Here is a 20,829-nt window from a genome sequence, read left to right as displayed (position 1 = left end):
CAAACTTTCGTTAAATCGTACGTTGGAGTCGAGTGCTTGTCTCAACCGGATCCAGCCCAGAAATCATTGGGGAGGTTAAATGAAGTCTGAAGAGTATCAAAGCCGACTTCTGAGGTCAAGTCGCTGAAGACAGTATTGAAGTCATCCGTTACTGAAGGTGATGCTTGAAAGACGTTCTGCCCTAATTGACCAGGAAGAAGCTGGTAATCAGACTCGAAAGGGGTGAAGAGTGGATCATCCTTCACACCCGAGGGGTTGAATTCAGGTTCTGTCTGGATATGTTGACCCTTTCTGATGGTTGATCCATGCTCAAAAAGCCAACTCGTCAGGTTGATCCTGGAGGCGATTGTCTTTGTCTTCTCCCACAGACTTCTGGAGTGGTCAGAGACCTCGGCCAGGTCGCGCAGGAGATTCAGCGCCACCATAGCGGCCTGTCGAGCAGTCGTGCTCGTGTCAGAGGGCAGAGATAGAGATACCTCTGGTGCTTGGTGATTGTCTGGCTCCGCACACGAGCACACAAAGAGGAGCAGATCCAAGGCCGAGATCAAGAAATAATTGAGTTGAGGTCGGTGAAAACGGTACTCCTTGTTGGATGTGTCCAATCGCGACAAGACCTGTACCGTATCGGCGGCGGTTTCGACGGATCGTGTCCATATTTCCTCCGGCGCCGACATGTGGAGCTCGGTGCAGATGAACACTCGAGCAACTAAGATGCGCATGAGGTTTGCCCGCAGTCGAATCAGGGTCTCCATGTACTTGCGGCTCGGCTCTGTCGTGTTGTAGACGGAAGGACGATTCTGAAGCTCCACCGTCGTCGAGCGCGCCCATCGTTCGATTCGGTATTGGAAAGATGTGTAGCTGCTTTGCCAAATGTTGGGATTTCCTCCCCCGGCAGTAGCCTTGTCGTTCAGAAGAGCCGAGCAGGCTTCTCTCCCGATCTGACTGTATTCTATCATGGCACTCAAGAAAGGAGCATTGATCTTTAAACAGGTTAGTCTTGTATGATCTCTGTGGTATCTCCTGGCGGGTGGAGGGGTTTACGTACCGGCCGTGGGAAGCTAGAATCTATATGAAGTCCTTGCTTGAGATTGGGTAACCCGAGAGCATAACTGAGGTGTTGTTCGAGGACGTATACCGTCCAGACGGTATTGATTGCTCTTCCTCGACTTTCCACGTCGGGAAATAACCGTGTGAGTACAATTTCTCGGTTCAGGCCAAGCTCGTAAACGATTCGACTAATATTTCCTAGGAACCTCCAACCCAAACGCCACGAGCCACGATGGAGGTGGTAGAAGACCTGGAACATACCAGATTAAGGTGAGCCAAAAAAAAAGGAGGGGGGGATCGGAATGGAGACTGACCACCAATATCAGTAAACCAAGATCTTTCAGGTCTACCATGGCATCCCAGACTTTCGCTTGCACTTCAGCTTGTGTGCTGTGAAACAATCTCGATGCCAGATCCTTGTGCCTGTGACCTTCACCCAGGAGACTGATGGCCATTACCAACTTGAGCATGGTTGTGTCATTCTCCTCAAGCATATTGGTGACATCCGCATTCTGCGGGTCTTTAGACAGAGGCGGCTGCTGCCTGGCTTGCAAATAGTGACTCATCTTCCGTCTGAGATCTGCTATGTTGTGAATTGGATACGTAGAGGCCGCCATGGATTCGAAATCGTCCAGCATCTGAAGCATCTGACCGTCTTCCAACTCGTCCAGCGGATGGAAGGCAGTAATTGAGGAGTACTGCATGTGATGGTGATCGGCCTGCGACAGATGGTTTGGAGGGTCGGAGAAATCATCTCTACCATCGAGGTCACTGGTCTCACCCTCCACGATTCGTCCTTGGATGATAGAGAGCGACGACCTAGGGGTTTTCCGAAATGATGTGCACAGTGTGGCGTTGTCTGGGTTGTTGGGATAATGGTTGTTAACCTGGGCGCCGATGATGTTGATGCAACAGAATGCACTCGTAGCACTCTGAAATAGCGGCAAGGATTTCTTTGAAGGAAGTAGACGCGACCCAGAATGCACTGGCTCACCAAGCGAGAGGCCACATGCAGCGTCAAGTAGTTCGGTCCGCTTGATCAGAAGGTCAAGTTTGTCATTCTGACGTGCGAGAACGTCAAATATCATCTGCTCAAATTGGCTCTCACTGCTTCTGTTCGGATATCAATTGTTGTCCCCAGACCAGGCACTCTGGATAAACTTACTGTATATCTGATTCGGTCTGGAAAGTTGGTAGAGGAACGGCAGAATAACCGCACGTTTCCGCGTCTCGGGCAGAGCAATACGAACATGGCAATCTTCCATCGCAGCGTACTTTTGCTGCTTTGCACCGGTTGCACGCATGAGGCGTGTAGCGATTTCGCTTTTTCCGTGGCTGAGCTTGTTCAATATCTACCCGACTGTCGCTGATTGATGCTGCCGCCGAGCTTGACCTCTTACGGCTGTTCTGTGTCCGATCTAACCGAGGCATTTTGGCTTGCACTCAAGTGACAAGGGAGGAAATATGAGACCGAATACAAAAACTGCATCAGAAATTGGATCACAGTCAGGTATATATATTCGGATGAGTAAGCACTGCGGACTGAACCACCTCAGGCCAAGCACAAGCGGAATTGAGGTTTGAGCTAGGAAGGTCCATCAATGATCTAAGAATACAATGTCCCATAAGTGGAAGTTACCTGTACGGAGTAGAATTGGCAGTGATTGCATATCTCGGAGTCACCGACGATGTCTGTGGAAATGATACTCTTGGAGCCAAGATGAATGAGGTAAGAATTTTTGTATGGCCAGTAGCAGGCTTGAACTATTCTACTGTTCTATATGATTCTGAAGATAACACATCATTTGTTAAATAGTCTGCAGCTCAACAGCCCCAAATGTCGCCAAAACTTACAGAATTCCTTGTGTATGATTAGAAGGTGGTAAAGACATTCACGAGGCTCCATGGCGAGGCTGCCTCGGTGTTTGTCCAGTATATTCTTCCGAACATGACGTGATTGGTCAGCCTGATCATCATCGGCTTCTGCACTGAAAAGAATCACCCAAAGACCAACTGCGAGGACCTACCACCTCTGCGCCACTTCTGTTTCCTGTCCAAGTTCATCGACACCTTTGACGGCAGCTGGCGTTGGCAACATGGAGGTGTCTAAAACAGCCCTCCGCAGGCTTCCTCGCTGCTACCATAATCTGTCGGTCGCTGCTCGTCATGGCGATGGTCCCGCTGTCGCCGCGGTCGCATGCTCGCCCATGGCTGTATGGAGTCGAAGACAATTCACAACTACCTCTGAAAGATCCTTGCCTGGTCCTTCTAGTCTCAGCTTGGGTGGCTCATCATCACCGCCGACCTACTTTCAACGACACACAAGTCTCCCCGCAAACACCATCATCCGATTTGTCCCTCAACAGACGGCGTGGATCGTGGAGCGCATGGGAAAGTTCAATCGAATACTACAACCAGGCCTAGCAATCTTGATGCCCATCATAGATGTGTGTATCGATTGTCCTGCTTACAGGTTCTCACAGCTAACATACTTGTCAGCGCATCGCCTACGTTCAGTCACTCAAAGAGTCAGCGATCGAGATCCCTAGCCAAAGTGCAATCACCGCAGACAACGTGACTCTGGAATTGGATGGTGTGTTATATACAAGAGTATTCGATGCATATAAAGCGAGGTACGCCGCCATGTGCCAGAGGCATTGGATCGCCAACTAATGATTGTCATAGTTACGGCGTGGAAGACGCTGAATACGCAATTTCACAATTGGCACAGACAACGATGCGTTCTGAAATTGGTCAACTCACACTCGATCACGTCCTCAAGGAACGAGCGAATCTCAACCAGAACATAACTCAAGCCATCAACGAAGCTGCGCAAGAATGGGGCGTAGTATGCTTGAGATACGAAATCAGGGACATTCATGCCCCAGAGGGCGTTGTAGCGGCAATGCACAGACAAGTGACGGCCGAAAGATCAAAGAGAGCAGAAATTCTCGAATCAGAGGGTCAGCGGCAGAGTGCTATCAATATCGCAGAAGGTCGGAAACAATCCGTTATCTTAGCATCTGAAGCCTTGAAGGCCGAGCAGATCAACATGGCATCTGGTGAGGCCGAGGCCATTCTCCTGAAAGCGCAGGCGACAGCTCGTGGAATCGATGCTGTTGCCAATGCCATCAGACAAGGTGAAGACAGCGCCCAGAACGCCGTTAGCTTGAGCGTCGCTGAGAAGTATGTCGATGCTTTTGGGAAGTTGGCCAAAGAGGGCACCGCCGTGGTGGTACCCGGCAATGTTGGTGATATGGGCGGTATGATTGCCAGTGCCATGGCAGTTTATGGCAAGGTAAACGAGAGTCAGTCCAAAAGCAAAGCCGCCAAATCTGTCAACTCAAGTTCCGCGGCAGAGTCCAAAGATGTTGGCCAGAGGGTCATCGAGGCTGCTCAGAACTCGGACGCCAAAGAAGTTGCAGAAACCGTACTGGAAGGATTTGAACAGACAAGGCACAGAAAGTGAGGTGTTGGACCTTTCGAAGGGTTGATTGAAAATTGCTACGCTTTTCATCAGGAGGAAGGAATTTCTACTCATTCACAATGCAGCATGGCGCTTGTGTGTAATACCAGCAAAAGGAATTTTCAAAAGTCGACATCTATGTAAGCCATAATGAAGATGAGGAAATCACCGAGTGACAGCGTTGACAAGGTATTCGTACTCGTGCTCTTAGTATCATCGGCCTCAGGCAGCCTTGCGGCCTCATCAGGCTGGGCGCAGACAGACCTCTAAATCGTAAACTACCCACATGGCCTGCGGTACCATGCCATTCAACACATCGTCTTCACTCCCAAGTTGTCTCCTCACCACACTGCGCAGATCTCTCATTTCAACTGTGATTGCATATTTGCGCAGTATCATCAAATTCATATCCCTCGCAATGCGTACCCGACGACGGCAAAGATAGTTTAACCATGCATATCATCAAGCCGATCTGGCTCACCCATGGAGGTATTCGCGCAACCCCTACACAAGTTTCTAACGCGTCCTGAAGCGCGTCAACTCTGTCGCATGCACTTTCTTGGGGCTCAGGAAGCTGACAATAGTGGAATCTAGGTGAGAAGAAGGATTTCGAGGTTTACAGTTGTCATGTCTCTCCCGATGGCCAGCGTCTCGTTACCGCAGCCGGTGGTACGTTTTAAGATCCTACAAGGCAAGCAAGACTGCTAATGGGGTATAAAAGACGGATATGTTCGTATTTGGTCGACTGAAGCGATCTACAATGCAGCGAATGCCAAATACGACAAGCCTAAACAGCTTGCGTCGATGAGCTATCATTCGGGGACGATTCATGCTGTGCGCTTCTCTCCTGGTGGAAAGTTTCTAGCTTCCGGCGCCGACGACAAGATTGTTTGCATATACACACTTGATCCCAGTCCACCGAGCCACGCCGCATTTGGTCTGTCAGAAACGTGTCGTTGTGAGGAACACTGCGCTGAGATTTTGTCTAGGTTCGAACGAGGCACCTCCGGTCGAGAATTGGCGCATCTTTCGAAGGCTAATTGGCCATGACAACGACGTACAAGATCTGGGCTGGTCATGCGATGGAACAATACTGGTATCTGTTGGACTGGATTCCAAAGTGGTGGTGTGGTCGGGCTTCACCTTCGAGAAGCTCAAGACTCTTCCCAACCACTCGAGTCATGTCAAAGGCATCACCTTCGACCCCGCGAACAAGTATTTTGCGACCGCTAGCGATGATCGAACGATACGAATCTTTCGCTTCACCTCTCCAACTCAGAACTACAGTACTCATGATGCGGTTAACAATTTCATCCTTGAGCACACGATTACTGAACCTTTCGTCAACTCCCCGCTCACAACCTACTTCCGGAGATGCTCTTGGGGACCTGACGGTCAACATATAGCTGCAGCCAATGCGGTCAACGGGCCAGTTAGTGCTATTGCCATTATAAATCGAGGAAGCTGGGACGGAGATACCACACTCATTGGGCACGAAGGACCTGTGGAAGTCTGCGCTTTCTCACCTCGATTGTATGGGAAAGAGCCGGTAAATCGAGCACAGCCTGAGGAACATGTAGCTCCTCACACTACGGTCATCGCGTGTGGAGGGGCCGATAAGTGCCTGAGCATCTGGACAACCAGCAGCCCCCGACCTCTAGTCGTACAACAAGATGTTGCAGGGAAACCGATTTCAGATATCACTTGGAGTCCGGACGGTCACGCGCTATTTGCGACCGCGTTAGACGGCACCATACTTTCTGTAATGTTTGAACCGGGCGAGTTAGGTTACCCAAGGCCAGTCGAAGAGAATGACCGCTCACTTAGTAAGTTCGGCACTTCAAGAAAAGGGCTCGGTTTTCCGGAGACCACGGATGCTTTGTTGCTCGAAGAAATGAGCAAGGCAGGCGAGCTCAAAGGAGTCGAGGGACGTATGGGCGCTCTGATGGGTGACTCACACTCAGCCCAGCCAGCAGCAACGACCACAACGGCTACTACCAACGGCACTTCGACCACAGAAACTACCACAAACGGCGCCGAGCCGACGAGCAACGGCAACGCAGCTGCGAAACAAGATGAACAAAATCAAGCAAAGCTTGAACGACTCAAAAATAGGGTAGAGATAACTAAGGATGGCAAGAAGAGAATCCGTCCGCTGTTGGTGTCCGGTGCTGGTGGTGCGGAGTCATCTCTACCGCAGACCAAGCTTGTCAGTGCAGCTGCGAATGTTCATGGCACAGTCGACACGCCACAATCAATTCTTGATCTTTCGAAACCATTCGATGGCCTCCCCAAAGGTGGCATAGCATCCTTGCTCCTGGGAAACAAGCGAAAATACGCTCAAATCGAGGGCGAGGAAGAAGGGTCCACCGAGAAACGCATTGTTGCCGCAAGTCAGAAAGGAGTTACGCCTATTGTCGTCAACGGTGCCGATGGGCTGCTTCCCGCTCAGTCTCAAACAGTTCTCAGCGGGCAGCAAGTTACTCCTGAGTTCATACGTCCTGCGGTCATCAATCCAGCATTGAGTGTTAGTCAAGTGCGTCTTGCCGTACCAAAAGTCAGAACGCATATTGTCCAAGCCAATGATGCATTAGGGAAGCCTGTTGATGCGACTGGCGAAGCTGGTAAAAAACCAGAGTTCGTTTTCGAAGCTCGGAATCCTTCGGGTCCATCCCTAACTCCAAGGGCTCAAGACCGAGAGCCATGTCGTATTACACTCGTGCGGAAGGATCAGCCATTATGGCAAGATTTTATTCCGCGACCGGTATTGCTAGTGACAGGTAATCAGAACTTCTGGGCGGCAGCGGATGAGGCTGGCGCCGTCTATCTGTGGACGCCGCACGGCCGAAGACTTAACAGTGCCATTGTTATGGAAGCACAGCCTGTGATCCTCACATCGTACGACTCTTGGCTCCTGTGTATCACTGCAGTCGGTCTATGTTATGTCTGGAACGTCAAGACTATGTCCTCGCCGCACCCACCGGTTTCATTGGCACCGGTACTTGATGCAGCTATGCATTCACTAGCGGCTCATCCCACTGGTGCTCCGGGCATCACACAAGCTCGTCTGAATTCGGAGGGGCGCGTTATCGTCAGTCTAACGAATGGGGAAGGCTATGCTTATTCGCCACAAATGTACTGTTGGCAGCGCCTATCAGAAGTCTGGTGGGCAGTCGGCAGTCAGTATTGGAACACCACTGATTCTTCTGTTGGCAATATTCATCCTTCCAAAGCACAGAAAGATAAAGAAAGATCCGTCGATGTTTCCGCCGGCATCATTCCGTGGCTAGAAAAGAACACGACTTCGGAGACATTGCTGCGAGGACGAGCATACTTCTTGCAACGCCTCATCAAGGTCTTGTTATCGCGAGAAGGGTTTGAAAGTTTTGAATCTGGTGTGTCGATAGCTCACCTTGAAAATCGCATCGCCGCGGCTATGATGCTTGGGGCCAAGGATGAGTTCAGAATATATCTGCTAATGTATGCGAAGAGACTGGGTGCCGAAGGCCTCCGACTCAAGGTCGAAGAGCTCCTACGGACTCTTCTTGGTGGTATCGTGGAACAGCCGAGCAGCAGCGGTGAATCCTCGGCCGCGACAGCGAATGTTGTGGAAGGGCGTAATTGGGACGAAGATTCAAAATCGATTTGTGGCTGGCAACGGGAGGACCTTCTCAAAGATGTGGTATTGATTCTTGGGAAGCATAGGGATTTGCAGCGGATCATAGTGCCTTTTGCCAAAATGCTTCAAATTGTCGATGGAGGCGCCGAAGGTCAGGACGAAATGGATATGTGATGACCATGAGGATCTGGCGCACTGGGCGATGGGCATGGGCGATTTACTGCGATGGGTCAACTGCTGCTGGAGATTCTGTCACAATACTGCTTGCATGGAATGGCGAACAACGGGGCTAAATGCATGCAATGATGAGGATTTGATGGTGTCAACTTGGTATCTCGGATGGGGTCGATTGGTTTTTTTAAGACATGCGACTATGTTGCATATCATGACCAGGTCAGAAAAGAGGATGAAGAAATCACACCAAGACTGCATTGCTTTGCACTGCGCAAATCCTTTCTTCATCTTCAATTGCCATGTTTACCTTTTTCAGACCGCGTTTTCTAGAGCGCACCCATCTTCCCTCTCAACAAATCAGTGGCTTGACGGTAATGTCATCAACAGGACATGACATCGTGATGAACTGAACTTCTTTAGACTCGTGCCTCAACCAGTGCCTGTCCACTTGCCTTTGGTGGGCGTCCGCTCAAAAACATGGCAGCTCTTCATCAACGCGAACCCTTACCACACTTTTCCTTTCGGGATCATCGTCTCTGGCGATATATTCTGCTGACCTCGATACTCCTTATTTTTCTTCTCTTCACCGGCTCCTTAAGTCCTCACGACCCCTTATCCGCCGCCACCACAACAAATGCCGACGAACGGCCAAACATCAAGACATCGCACTCGATCCTGCATTCAATTCATGCTCGTGCAGGAGGCGGTGGTGGTGGATGGGGGAAGAGAAAGAAGAACGACGACCCAGTACAATGGTTGAAACAAAATTCCGACCTCGAACCTCACTTGCCTAGATCACGTACCACCAAACGTCCTCGCGCGGCCCTCATCAGCCTCGTGAGGAATGAAGAACTCGACGGCATTCTACAGAGCATGCGTGACCTGGAACTTCGGTGGAACGGACGACACAGGTATCCCTGGATCTTCTTCAACGAGAAGCCGTTTAGTGAAGAGTTCAAGGCGGCTACTTCGAACGCGACAGATTCTCAGACGGAGTACCATGTGGTTCCTCGTGACCATTGGAGGACCCCTTCCTGGATAGATCAGGACCGTTACATGGACGCCCTGGAATATCTTGGTACTATCGGTGTTGGAAAGGGTCACATGTTGAGTTACCACAGTATGATTCGGTAAGTTTTGTTACCACTTGCGACCTTCGCAAAAGGTCTCCGCCCCCCGTGTTTGTCAGGACACACGCCTTTTCTTCCCTTTCTTCTTCTTGGGTACCATCGTTTAGGACACGAAAGAAAAAGAGGGGTTTTCAAGAAGACTTGCTGACCGTTGAACAAAAAAGATGGCAATCCTTGTGGTTCTACCACCACCCTGCGCTCGAGTCATACAATTGGTACTGGCGTGTCGAACCGGACGTGAAATTTTTCTGTGACATCCCTTACGACCCTTTTGGGTTTCTCCAGCAAAACAACCTGGTTTACGGTTTCAACATGGCCATCCTAGACGACGCACGGAGTTTCACCTCCTTGTGGTCCGTCACGCGTGCGTTCATCGAGAACCACCCGCAACTGCTGCACCCGGAAGCGGATCTCGATTGGTTACTCGACCCGGACAACGGAGGCGAGTACAACAACTGTCAATTCTTTAGCAACTTTGAAATCGGTTCGTTGGACTTCTGGAGGTCCAAAGGACCAAGCAAGTACGCAGAGTGGCTCGACCACAGCGGCGGGTTCTTTTACGAACGCTACGGAGACGCACCCGTTCACACCCTCGCCCTGGCCATGTTCGCCGCGAAAAGAGACGTCTGGTTCTTTCGGGACGTCGGGTATCAGCACGACATTGCGCGTCATTGTCCACCTGCGAGTGCGAGACTGTCGCTCCACTCGTCCTCCGAGCATGACGAACATCGCGCCCGACAGCCAGGGTGTGAGTGCGAGCCCACCAGTCTAGACGCGAATTTCTACAAGCTCGTCCCAATGGAGAGCCCGCAGGTCAAACCGGCCGATACGTGCATTCGTTTGTGGTTGGGTGGGGAGTGGCTGGCCAAGAAGGAAGGTTGGAAACAAGACGTCGAGCGCGCTTTCGGCGGAGATGGGTACGGGGGTTACGTGCTGGGTGGACTGTGAGTGGGCTTTGCTTTCTGGGTGAGACTGGTCCTGCGAGTCATGGTATCGAGAATGGTCAAGCACTTGCACATGGTGTCTCGAAGGGTTGAAAGATCAAGTATGTAGCACGTATTGAACACGCACGACACAGACACAATACAAAGTCTGGTTGACACAAGGTTTGATTGATAGTACTCTGCTGTGTGACGGGGAATATAACCGACAACTACAGCGCCCTTGAAACATTATTCGAGTCCCTCGTATTTGCGTGAGCTGCGAAGAAGCTTTCGAGGGAGTCACGCCTAGAGGCATGCTTTAGTGTGATATCTTCCAGCAGTAAGAATACTCTTATGCTTTGGCCGCACCGGCCTTGATCAGGAGGATATCACCGTCTTCGACAACTACATTGCGAATTAGCAATAAATTTCAAACATGAAAAAGTGCTCGTGGCCTTACCATAATCCTTTCCTTTCGTCATAACCTTTCCAGCGGCCTTGACGGCGTTTTCATCCCCATACTCCTTCAATGTGTCGTAGTTGTAGACAATACACTGAATAAAAGTCTTTTCGAAATCCGTGTGAATCACACCAGCGGCTTGAGGAGCTTTGATACCCTTCCGTATCGTCCATTGTCGGACCTCGTCAGTACCGGTTGTGAAGAAGCTGGCCAGGTTGAGTGCTTGACGCATGGTCACGATGACCTTGGGCAGGGCAGATTTCGAGCCGAGGGTCTTGCACTCCTCAGCAGCTTCTTCGTCGGACATGGTCGCAAGACGCTCTTCGAAGGAGACGGAGATTGGCAGGACGGGGTCGCCGGCGGCGTTGGTCTTGATCCACTCCATGACCTTGGGGAGGTATTTGTTCTTTTGTCGCAGGTAGTCCTTTTCTGATAAGTTGATCAGGTAAACGACTGGTTTGGCTGTAAGTAGGAAAAGAGGGTTGATGACTTCGACCTGTATTTGGAATTGTCAGTGTTTGGAGGAGGTGAAGGTTGTGTGTAGATAGATGAATCAGGACAGAGGTATTTCAGGGTTGGACTTTCTCTCATAACAGCCTCTAACGTGAGATTTGTAAATGAGGCTGCTGTCGACGAGCTGGGATTATTCGAGCACATGGCTCTTGTTCATCATGATAAAAACAAGCGGAAAAAGGAAAAAATTGGCTCAAGCTCACCTCTTTAGGACCCCATTCACCCTTTCTGACATCCTTACCATCCTTCAACCATGCCAGAATCTTGTCGACTGTAGCTTCCTCTTCTTTCAGCTTCTTCATCTCAAGACTCTGGCCGCCTCGTCGTGTTTGTTTAGCAAGGTTTTCCTTCGCCTTCTCGACGAACTCAATGTCTTTTAATCTCAACTCTTCGGAAATGATATCGAGGTCGCGAGTAGGGTTGACATCGCCCTCGACGTGAATGATCTCGGCATCGTCGAAGCATCGCACGACTTGGAAGATGGCATCGACGGCTCTGATATGTGATAGAAAGGCATTACCAAGTCCGGCGCCCGTCGACGAACCGCGGGTCAGACCAGCAATATCGTAAACTGTCAAGTTCGCAGGTACTTGAGACTTGGGCTTATAGTGTTGGCACAACCAATCGTATCGAGCGTCTGGAACGATAACTCGAGCCTCTTCAGGATCTATGGTCGCATAAGGAAAATTCGCAGGGTTGCCCAGGGAGCATTTTGTGATGGCTTGGAAGAGCGTCGATTTGCCAACATTAGCCAGGCCGACCTGAAAGGACCAATCGTCAGTCATCCATCTCTTTCCTGAGGTGGACGTTCCCTACATACGATACCACTTTTCAAGCTGTTGCCAGGTCTGCCCAGAAGAATCTTCTCTTCCTTCGCCGCCTTCTTGGGAGGCATCTTTTTCTTAGCGTAATTGCGCTTTTGCGAGGTCGGTGTGAGTGAGAATGCGGTGATTCGCCAAAAAGCTGGCTTCGAGCAAGGCTCAACTGCAGATCCGGCTGCGACGAGTGAAAAGCGGAGGGGAGAAGTGAAAAGTGTGGCCGAGAGGGATCGGGACACCGTGATTAAATAGAAGGTTATCGCAGTCTCGAGCGGATCGTGCTCGAGAAACGTGCGACAAGTTGAAGGATTTTTTGCTTGAGTCGAAGTATGAGGTCTGAATGCAAAGAAGCCAGACTTTTTTCTACAATGCGAAGACGAGTGCCAAGCAAACAGTATGATTATGTAATAATCCGCCAGGTCGGACGTTCAGGCCTAGGGATAACAACCAGAGATCGCACCAAGTCTTTCACTGTTGTGGGCTGAAATACATCCCAAATAAAGACACTAGAGTTATTTCTTTCATCGAGAATAATTTGTAGTCCATTGATCCCGAGGTCGAATGCATATATACACGAGTAAGCGATGAACGAGGCTGAACCCCTGGATCAGCTGTTATTTCATATGTTGCGGGTGAGGTGCATGCTGTACACTTTGAGCCCAGAGATTGTATCGTGATATTTCTCTGCAATATTCCTAACCGTCTGCGAGAAATTGAGGGGTTCCGAAGCTACCTAGGTGACACCAGATGCGAGAGCAATGGTGTAATTCTGCTAGAGTAGGAAAACGACACTGGTCGTGGAGACGTTGGGCCTTTGATCGAAGTGGCCTGTGAGCTTTGTTTTGACAACAATCTTCGAGCAATTGAAGTATAGAGCTTGAGTCCCAACTCCTTTTTTACCACCCCATTGGTTTGTTGTCATAAGTATTTCAAGGTGTGTGTATATCTTGAAAGATTTCCAGCCCTGTGTTCCAACGGTGAGGACACCGCAGGCTTTCGATGCTCCTAAACCTTTTCAGTGCGTTATTGATCTCGGTAAGCTGTGCAATTGGCAGCGAGGCAAAGGCCTTGTCGGTGTGTGCAAAGATCTCAGTCGAACTCTCAAGTGACATCCATCTGCACATCGGAGTCGTCTTCGTCACTGCTTGTCCTCAGCATGCTCCTCCTGTCTTCAAACGTCTTGATCGCGAGATCTCCATCTTGGCCTTTCTTCTTTGCTTCGAAATAAGCCTTTCTCTTCTCCAAATCGACTTCATCCTGCCTTTCCAGTCTGGCGAGATTGCGCTCTTTTCGTTTCTGCTCGACATTGTGTAATACCCTCAGCTGTTCCTTCAGCCGGGAAACTTCATCTTCTAGTCTTTCGACCTTTCCAAGTTCACTACCATCCAGAGAAGTAGTGGATGTCCCATGACTGGCCCCCGTGAGCGACCGCAATGCGTCATCAAACAAGTCTTGTGGAAATCCGTGGCCTAGGATGGCTTCGTCGACAAATCCATCTGCGTGAACAGCCTTATTGGGACCGAGTCTCACGTGAAGATTGTATTTCGCTGGAATGCCGCAAGTACCGTTGTCTTTGGATGCCGCGAAATCAAGATTAGGCTTGACAACATTTGTGATCGTGTAGCTGGGTACATTTCTCCGGAGGAAGCCTTCTGGGTCGAGCATTTGAATGCTAGTAACAGGCTGCGCAAGGTTTGAGACTTCGTTCGTAATTCGACGCTTCCCACAATCCCACCTGATGATAGCTCCATTGCGGTGACCAGAAAGAAGTGAAGTCCCATCGTAAGACAATGTCAGGCAACTTGCCGCACCGAGATCTGATGAAGGCGCTACCCAGCTGTCTTTTGCCAGCAATTGTATAGGTGGGAGATCTGATGCGTTTGATGTCGACGCCTGAATTTGATCTCTGCAATGGTAGATATCGAATGATTGGATCTGTCCATCATCACAACCGAAATAGATCGCCCGATCTGCTGGATCGATGGTGACTGAGATTGCTGAGCTGTGCAGAAGCAAAGTCCGGATAACTTGACATGAATCGATATGCCAGACATAACATGTCCTATCAGAAGATGCAGACACCGCGAAGTTTGTGTTGATTTTCGAGTGGCCACATGTAATAGTATTGACCGTTGCTCTATGCGCTGAGAACGTTTGTACAGGCAAATGGGATGGCTCCTCTGTTCCAAAGGTACTGGCCGGCTGTAGGAACGAGACCAGTTTCAGTAGGGACCAGATATGAACAGTTGTATCAGCAGAGCCTGAAAGGATATACTCATTATTAGGAGTGATGCATATGGATGAGACTGCTTGCAGGTGCGACGCAGAAGAGGTAGTTAATCTTCCTGTTGCAACTTCCCAAAGAATCAATTTCCCGCCCTCTGTTCCAAGTACAAGAATCTCCGCGCCATGGGCATAGGCTAGACTGTGTATCCTCTCGGGAAATGGTACAGTCGCTTCTTGATTTCCTCGTTCTCGACTGTAAACATTCACAACTGCTTTATCGGCCTGAGCAGCGAATATATGAGAGGAACTAATGGCAATGCCTCCAGGTCGGCTTGAGCTCTTCTTGTATCCATGGCGGACACCACTATGTGGCTGAAACTCATGGAGGAAGATGCCTACATCCCTCAGAGCAGCGCTCGCATGGGCAACAGCTTTGTTTGCAGTCAGTGTCGCCGCAACGAAACTCTCTGTAAGCATATTCGTGATTACACAGCTGCCTTACCCGACGTTAGGAGTGGCTGCATCGTGTGGTCAAATTGATCTGTGATGGTCCGCCAAACTTTTTCTAGAAATATTTGGAGATCGTCTGGATTCGCGAAATTCTCCACCAAGGTCACGTGCAGAACTGCCAAGCATCGGAAAGATTAGCTCTTGGCACACAACTGGGCTCGCACTTGCGCTTCGCGATGAATTGACTCCGAATCTTGACTGTTCGACCAACGACTACATCACGACCTCGCCAAACCGCGAACAATTCTTCACTTCGACAACTTTGCAAGGAGGGCAAGATGTCGACATTCGAGCCAGTCGTAAGTGCTGCTTGCCTGAATCTGAAAATTTGCGGCGCCAGCAGGATACTGCGCGAATGACTTAGACGAACTTGATACTGATGGGAATATGTGTCCAGGTTGTTATCGATGGCAAGGGCCACCTGCTCGGTCGTCTCGCCAGTACCGTCGCAAAGCAACTGCTGAACGGCCAAAAGATCGTTGTTGTCCGCGCGGAGGCCCTCAACATCTCTGGCGAATTCTTCCGTGCTAAGCGTACGTTTTTCATATCACCACTGAGATTTTGAGCTCGACTGACACGGACGAATAGTCAAGTACCATGCCTACCTCCGCAAGATCACTCGATACAACCCTACCCGTGGTGGTCCCTTCCACTTCCGAGCCCCAGCCCGTATCTTCTACAAGACCGTCCGAGGCATGATCCCACACAAGACTGCCCGAGGCGCCGCCGCCATGGACAGACTGAAGGTCTTCGAGGGAATTCCACCCCCATACGACAAGAAGCAACGCATGGTTGTTCCTCAGGCCCTGAGAGTCCTCAGATTAAAGCCCGGTCGCAAGTACTGCACGGTCGGCCGATTGGCACACGAAGTTGGTTGGAAATACCAGGATGTTGTTGCTAGGTATGCCTCTCATGCATTTACCCACTCGGCGAAGGCAGAACTACAGGATGTACATGGATGGCTAACTGTAGAACAGACTCGAGGAGAGAAGAAAGGTCAAGGGCAAGGCTTACTACGAGAGAAAGAAGGTTGCTCGACGACAACTCGCCGAAGCACAGAAATCATCAAGCAGCGAGACGAAGCAGAAGTTGGCCGCTCTCGGCTACTAGAAGCGTTTCGCCTCCGGAAAATTCTTTGCGATTACCCTGCGAACTATCTCCGATTGATAGTGTTCATCGGACGGAAACGATCGCAATTGAGGCATCCTATCAATTCGAGAGAAGACGTTACAAGTTTGTGGGTGAGATGGCGGTACGCTGTGTGGTATTGTCCTACACACAGTGGAGAAAGACGGGCTGGGCCAATTTCGAAGTTGATGTCGTGGGCAGTCAAAATCATTTTCAGCTGCTTGGGAATAGAATGCTCCCCAGCAAGGTGGGCTGTTATGCATGCGGAGTGATGTGATGGTCTTTCAGAAAAACAAAACATAAATATGCCCATAACGGTATCCTGACATTTCTGCTTGATATTATATGTGGCTCGAAAGTGCTTCAGCTACTGTCAAAACAAGCATGCAAAAAAGGAGACAAAACGATGAAATCTGTCAAAAAGTGTTCATCACCAGCGTATTGTGGGCTAATTGGATTCCTGTACTGTAGATTCGGACCCCAAGGACCATTAGCAAACCCTCATGCATCCCACTTGCTACGATCTGTCGTCCCCCCAGACACCCCAGGTTGTACTCAGCACGTGAAGGCTCAGGCCCGACGATTTGTTGACCCTATCTCGATCAAGTACAAACATTGCCCCATGACTAATTACCCGTTCGTGTACGTCGTCACTTTCGTGCTCTCCAACAAACAATTTCAACCGTACGTTCTCGCATGACCAGGCACATCCATTCGAACTCAATGCCTGTTGCCAGAACTCTGCGCTACCAAAAATCTATGCGACTGGACGCAGCCAGAGCATATCCGCGCCCCGTCGACCTGGGGAATGTTGGAGCCTCGACGACAAAGCTCGCAACTCGCGTCGTTGCCTCTGGAAGATTTGACCAGCGAAGCACCCTTCGTCAAGGCAGCCTTGACCGTTTCGATCTTCGTCCGTGATGCAGACCTGTTGGAGATCGAATCCGACGGTGTCAAGGTAGGTGCTCTGCTTCTAGCGGCAGAGACACGACTCCCGGGCGAGATGAATTCGACTTTGTGAACGGGCGCCGCCACTGGATCTTTGAAAGAAGCTTTGGAAAGCACTGTAGACTTTGGGAGTGGGATCTGAGATGGTGTCCGTCCCACTTGACCTGCTGCTAATAGCGGTGGAGGGGGCGGCGGGGGAGGTGGCACGGCGGCATGGGTTGACCTAAGACCTGAAGGAGGCGGCGGTGGCGGAGGTGGTCCTGCACCGTGAACTGAGCTGGGAACTCTAGGAGGGGGAGGTGGAGGTTGTGGAGGTGCAACGGCGGCACGAGCTGACCTAGCGAGCGAAGGAGGAGGAGGTGGTGGTGGTGGCGGCGGCGGCGGTGGTGCTGCAACCTCGCGTAGCGATGGTGGAGGACGAGTGACCTTGACGGAGGCTGAAGGGGGTGGAGGTGGAGGCGGAGGAGGAGCACGTCCAGGTGAATGGAGGTCGCTGCTGTGGTTTCGGGCCCAGTTGGCCGTCACGAGTGCTCTCTGGTCGCCCTCGGATAGCCTATTGTAGTCTTCGGGTTTCATGGTCGTCTCGAACGCTCGCGTGTTTGCAATACTTTCGGGGTTGTACATTCTAGACAGGCCATTGTTGCTGTTGACCAGGTTGCATGTGCCCAAATCAAGTGGCCGATAACACGGATGCATGGCGGCAACACAGGCCCCTGGCGGTTTATCATGACCAGTCGCAGGGATGACTTGACAGAGTTCGCGTACACGGTGAGTAGCGTGGTGCGTTGCTTGGGATGGCGCCACTGTTCTGGCACGGGCTTGAAGGTAGTCAGCATAGAATCATAGAAACAAACGCAAACGAGGTCGCTCCAGGATAGAGCGCAGATCTGAATAACGTCAGCCATCCGAGACGTACCTTCGCTTGCCCTATGAGAGCCCATGCTGCTCCTTGGGGCATTTGAACCACCCTCGTGCTTTTCGGAAGGCATTCTATTGATATACCTGGAAGCGCGGAGATATAGGTTGAAAACAGACTCGCGATAGAACTCTGAAATAAAAGTGGCATATTAAAGCAAATTATAGGATCAAGACACGATCAAGGGTGACCTTGGGTGAAGATCAAAAACACCAAACCACGAGACATGCCGTTTGTAGGGGGATTCATCATCAAAAGAAGGTCGGGTACAAACAAAGGTGGTAGCAATCTAGAAAACGAATGTCCTCCGAAAAAACCAGCCGAACTGCCCTAGCTTCACTCTTGTTAAATTCCATATCACGCTTTCTTCTTGAGATCTCCGTTTTGTTCCCCGCCGGTCTGCGGAGAAGTGATGGTATCCGTTTTGCCTTCAACGTAGGGGTGTTTAATAGTCAGACACCAAATGTCCAGGTAGTCACAAATGGTAGTGATGACGTCGTGGACAAAGCTTCCATAGACACCAAGCGCTAGACCGAGAGCGAGGAAGATAAATGCCACTTGGTAGATATCGCTGCCCAGTGCACTTGGCCAGAGACCCAATCTTGGACCCAGACTGTCAACAACGGCCCAGGCAAGTGGGATGACCAGAACATTTTGGTAGGGAAATTTGTCCTTGACCAAGTGTGCAACGATCATCTGCCCGACGGAGTAGGCATTGACCATGCTGGCAAAGAGAGTGAATGGCACGAGGTGATGATGTAGGATGACCGGGTTGAGCCAAAGATAGGCCGTTATCAAAGCCCATGTGACCAGAATGGGAAGCAGCCCCAATAATGGCTTGTAGGGATCCTGGCCCCTTTCTCGTCGTACCTTGATGACGGCCATCGCGCTGCTGACCGTGTTGAAGACAAGAACCACAGCACCATACCACATGTACCACTCGTTCCAAGCCAGCTGGTACATGCTTTCTGGAAGAAGATCATTTTTCGGAAACCCAAGGCTCGGGAGCATTGGCTGTTGCCAATAGCTTGCACCGCCCTTGAGGAAAGTGAGGAAGTACACCACAATCAAGGTAAGTACACCTTCAACAGGGCCCGAGACGATTCCCAGGGTCAATGTATGGGTGTGGTATTCATCCCAGGTCTGGATGTAGAACGTAAAGACGGTTCCAAAGAGTGTGAGAACAGTCTTCCATGACTGGCCGAGGTTCATCGCAGCTGCGAAGAGAAGAACTTCGAGGCCAGTGTTGCAGGCGTCGACTCCTTCGAGAGGTCAGTGTCAATTTCTCCTCTTTACCAAAGTGCGATACTAACCATGATCAAAGAGCTCTCCTAGAGGTCCGCTCTGGTGCGTCCTTCGGGCCTGGGAACCATCGACAGCATCGAAAGTCTGGTAAAGAAAGAGCCCAATAGCCCATGTCAAGTAAACCCAAGGAGGGCAGTCCATGTCGAGGGTTGGGTTGTACCAAAGCATCGTTAGGACATTGATAACCACGAAGCTGAAGCCGGTAAGGGTGATCTAACACTACATCAGCTTTCAAGGAGCAGCAAATCTCGAGTCACTATTACATACAAGATTCGGACTACGAGGCATGTCAGTGTGCGATTTTTGCAAATAGGGGTAACACTACTCACGCCATAGACATCGGAAAACACTTGATGGCGACATGAGTGTAGAATGGTTTCAGGATATATTTCGACACCAGAGATTTATCAACGCCGGCATATTTGTACTCGCGCAGCTTTGGCAGGTTGCGCTGTCGAATGTACACCATCTTGAATGTATTTGAAGGCAAAAGAACGTGTCAAACAGGCAGAACAAAAAGCTGAGTTTTATATGAACCAACCAAAAATTTGGCGTTGAAGAAAACGCGTCGACCGACCAGGTGCAAAAAGGATGAAATGCAGGATCTCGAGAGAACAAATTGTTGTTTCCAGGATTCTTCGGCTTCAAAACGTCATTCTACTTTGTACGTTGCGGGAGGCTTGCTATTCTGGCATGAATGCTTCGTGATAGTGATTGCGGTGGACTACAAAGGTCGATAGTGCGCATCCGCCATCCATTTCCTTTTCGAGAAGAAATAACAGTCGATCGACGACTGGATCGAACCCCTCACCCTCCATGATGCACCATGGACCGCTAACACAGTTACTATTGATAAGCGACGAGGAAGCTTTTGGCTGTCATGAAGGCGCTTGTCGTCCTTTCGCCTAATCGTCGTTGCAATTGGACCGATCACTGGGATCACTGTGTCTAGCAAATAGGTATAAATCGAGCGTGATTTACTCCAGCTCTTATGTGTCGAAATGTTATCTTAGATCCTGACAGCGCTGATTGAACGCCCAAAGACACCCTTCATGATGGGCTCCTATATTCATAAACGCGACCAAGAGGTCCATGTCGTCCACGTACCGGAAGATGTGCGCCGGTCTGGAAAAGCGACTCTGGAGCTCATCGCTGAAGGTGCCGCCTTTTTGCACAAGGACGGCATCATAGTACTTGAGAATGCTATCGATACCGCGCATATCGACACCCTGAACGCAAAGCTTGCCCCCGAAGCGCTCGAAATTGCTGCTGACCCTGATCACCACTTCAATTTTGGGAAACAGACACGAAACATGGATCAGGCTCCGCCACCAACTAAAGAGCTGATGTATAAGGATATCTGGTGCAATCCTTTTGCAGCCGCGATCCTGTCAGCGACGCTGGGTCCACGCCCTGTAATCCATTACGCCAATGGAAACACCGCGCTCAAGGCCTCTCCAGATGGCAGACAACCAGTACATTCAGATTGCGAGTTCGCGCATCCTGCATACTTCCCCTTTGCATACGTTATCAACATCAGTCTTGTCGACGTTACAGCAGAGAATGGAGGGACGGAAGTGTGGATTGGAAGTCACCATGTCAGCGTGCAGGATGCTCACGTTTCAGATTGTGACAACGAACAGTTG

At 50.4% G+C, this 20,829-nt stretch overlaps 9 protein-coding genes across 10 annotated transcripts; 4 read left to right on the top strand and 5 right to left on the bottom strand.

Moving 5' to 3' along the window:
• Positions 1–14: 14 nt before the first annotated feature.
• Positions 15–2,478, bottom strand: PV06_10115 (uncharacterized protein; the record flags this gene model as incomplete). Its single annotated transcript, XM_016411618.1, has 4 exons — positions 15–980; positions 1,046–1,297; positions 1,362–2,160; positions 2,213–2,478. 4 exons carry the CDS (start codon positions 2,476–2,478, stop codon positions 42–44), a joined length of 2,256 nt encoding a protein of 751 aa, XP_016258372.1. The 3' UTR covers positions 15–41.
• A 514-nt stretch (positions 2,479–2,992) lies between these two features.
• Positions 2,993–4,701, top strand: PV06_10114 (uncharacterized protein). Its single transcript, XM_016411617.1, has 3 exons — positions 2,993–3,494; positions 3,547–3,680; positions 3,733–4,701. The coding sequence occupies exons 1-3, from the start codon at positions 3,144–3,146 to the stop codon at positions 4,514–4,516; spliced, it is 1,269 nt and encodes a 422-aa protein (XP_016258371.1). The 5' UTR covers positions 2,993–3,143; the 3' UTR covers positions 4,517–4,701.
• Positions 4,702–4,831: 130 nt separating this feature from the next.
• On the top strand, positions 4,832–8,666 carry PV06_10113. 2 transcript variants are annotated; one of them, XM_016411615.1, is made up of 4 exons: positions 4,832–5,002; positions 5,108–5,182; positions 5,235–5,450; positions 5,503–8,666. In XM_016411615.1, the coding sequence occupies exons 1-4, from the start codon at positions 4,966–4,968 to the stop codon at positions 8,304–8,306; spliced, it is 3,132 nt and encodes a 1,043-aa protein (XP_016258369.1). In that variant the 5' UTR covers positions 4,832–4,965; the 3' UTR covers positions 8,307–8,666. The 2 variants fall into 2 exon arrangements, with proteins under 2 accessions (XP_016258369.1, XP_016258370.1); XM_016411616.1 differs by having other exon boundaries at positions 4,832–5,182.
• A 117-nt stretch (positions 8,667–8,783) lies between these two features.
• PV06_10112 (uncharacterized protein) lies at positions 8,784–10,384 on the top strand (the record flags this gene model as incomplete). Its single annotated transcript, XM_016411614.1, has 2 exons — positions 8,784–9,436; positions 9,601–10,384. 2 exons carry the CDS (start codon positions 8,784–8,786, stop codon positions 10,382–10,384), a joined length of 1,437 nt encoding a protein of 478 aa, XP_016258368.1.
• Positions 10,385–10,527: 143 nt separating this feature from the next.
• On the bottom strand, positions 10,528–12,472 carry PV06_10111 (GTP-binding protein YchF). The gene is made up of 4 exons (XM_016411613.1): positions 12,153–12,472; positions 11,536–12,093; positions 10,820–11,315; positions 10,528–10,764 (listed from the first exon to the last, which is right to left on the bottom strand). The coding sequence occupies exons 1-4, from the start codon at positions 12,225–12,227 to the stop codon at positions 10,712–10,714; spliced, it is 1,182 nt and encodes a 393-aa protein (XP_016258367.1). The 5' UTR covers positions 12,228–12,472; the 3' UTR covers positions 10,528–10,711.
• A 561-nt stretch (positions 12,473–13,033) lies between these two features.
• PV06_10110 (uncharacterized protein) lies at positions 13,034–14,889 on the bottom strand. Its single transcript, XM_016411612.1, has one exon. It carries the CDS (start codon positions 14,851–14,853, stop codon positions 13,252–13,254), a length of 1,602 nt encoding a protein of 533 aa, XP_016258366.1. The 5' UTR covers positions 14,854–14,889; the 3' UTR covers positions 13,034–13,251.
• Positions 14,890–15,079: 190 nt separating this feature from the next.
• PV06_10109 (60S ribosomal protein L16) lies at positions 15,080–16,499 on the top strand. Its single transcript, XM_016411611.1, has 4 exons — positions 15,080–15,185; positions 15,284–15,419; positions 15,475–15,787; positions 15,864–16,499. The coding sequence occupies exons 1-4, from the start codon at positions 15,165–15,167 to the stop codon at positions 15,994–15,996; spliced, it is 603 nt and encodes a 200-aa protein (XP_016258365.1). The 5' UTR covers positions 15,080–15,164; the 3' UTR covers positions 15,997–16,499.
• Positions 16,440–17,951, bottom strand: PV06_10108 (uncharacterized protein; the record flags this gene model as incomplete). Its single annotated transcript, XM_016411610.1, has 2 exons — positions 16,440–17,780; positions 17,879–17,951. 2 exons carry the CDS (start codon positions 17,949–17,951, stop codon positions 16,735–16,737), a joined length of 1,119 nt encoding a protein of 372 aa, XP_016258364.1. The 3' UTR covers positions 16,440–16,734.
• Positions 17,952–18,235: 284 nt separating this feature from the next.
• PV06_10107 (uncharacterized protein) lies at positions 18,236–19,652 on the bottom strand (the record flags this gene model as incomplete). Its single annotated transcript, XM_016411609.1, has 4 exons — positions 18,236–19,140; positions 19,192–19,396; positions 19,451–19,460; positions 19,513–19,652. The coding sequence occupies 4 exons, from the start codon at positions 19,650–19,652 to the stop codon at positions 18,236–18,238; spliced, it is 1,260 nt and encodes a 419-aa protein (XP_016258363.1).
• Between the last annotated feature and the right edge of the window lie 1,177 nt (positions 19,653–20,829).

Source organism: Exophiala oligosperma (assembly GCF_000835515.1).
Source record: "Exophiala oligosperma strain CBS 72588 unplaced genomic scaffold supercont1.11, whole genome shotgun sequence".
NCBI lineage: Eukaryota > Fungi > Ascomycota > Eurotiomycetes > Chaetothyriales > Herpotrichiellaceae > Exophiala > Exophiala oligosperma.
This window is presented reverse-complemented; position numbering and strand designations above follow the sequence as displayed.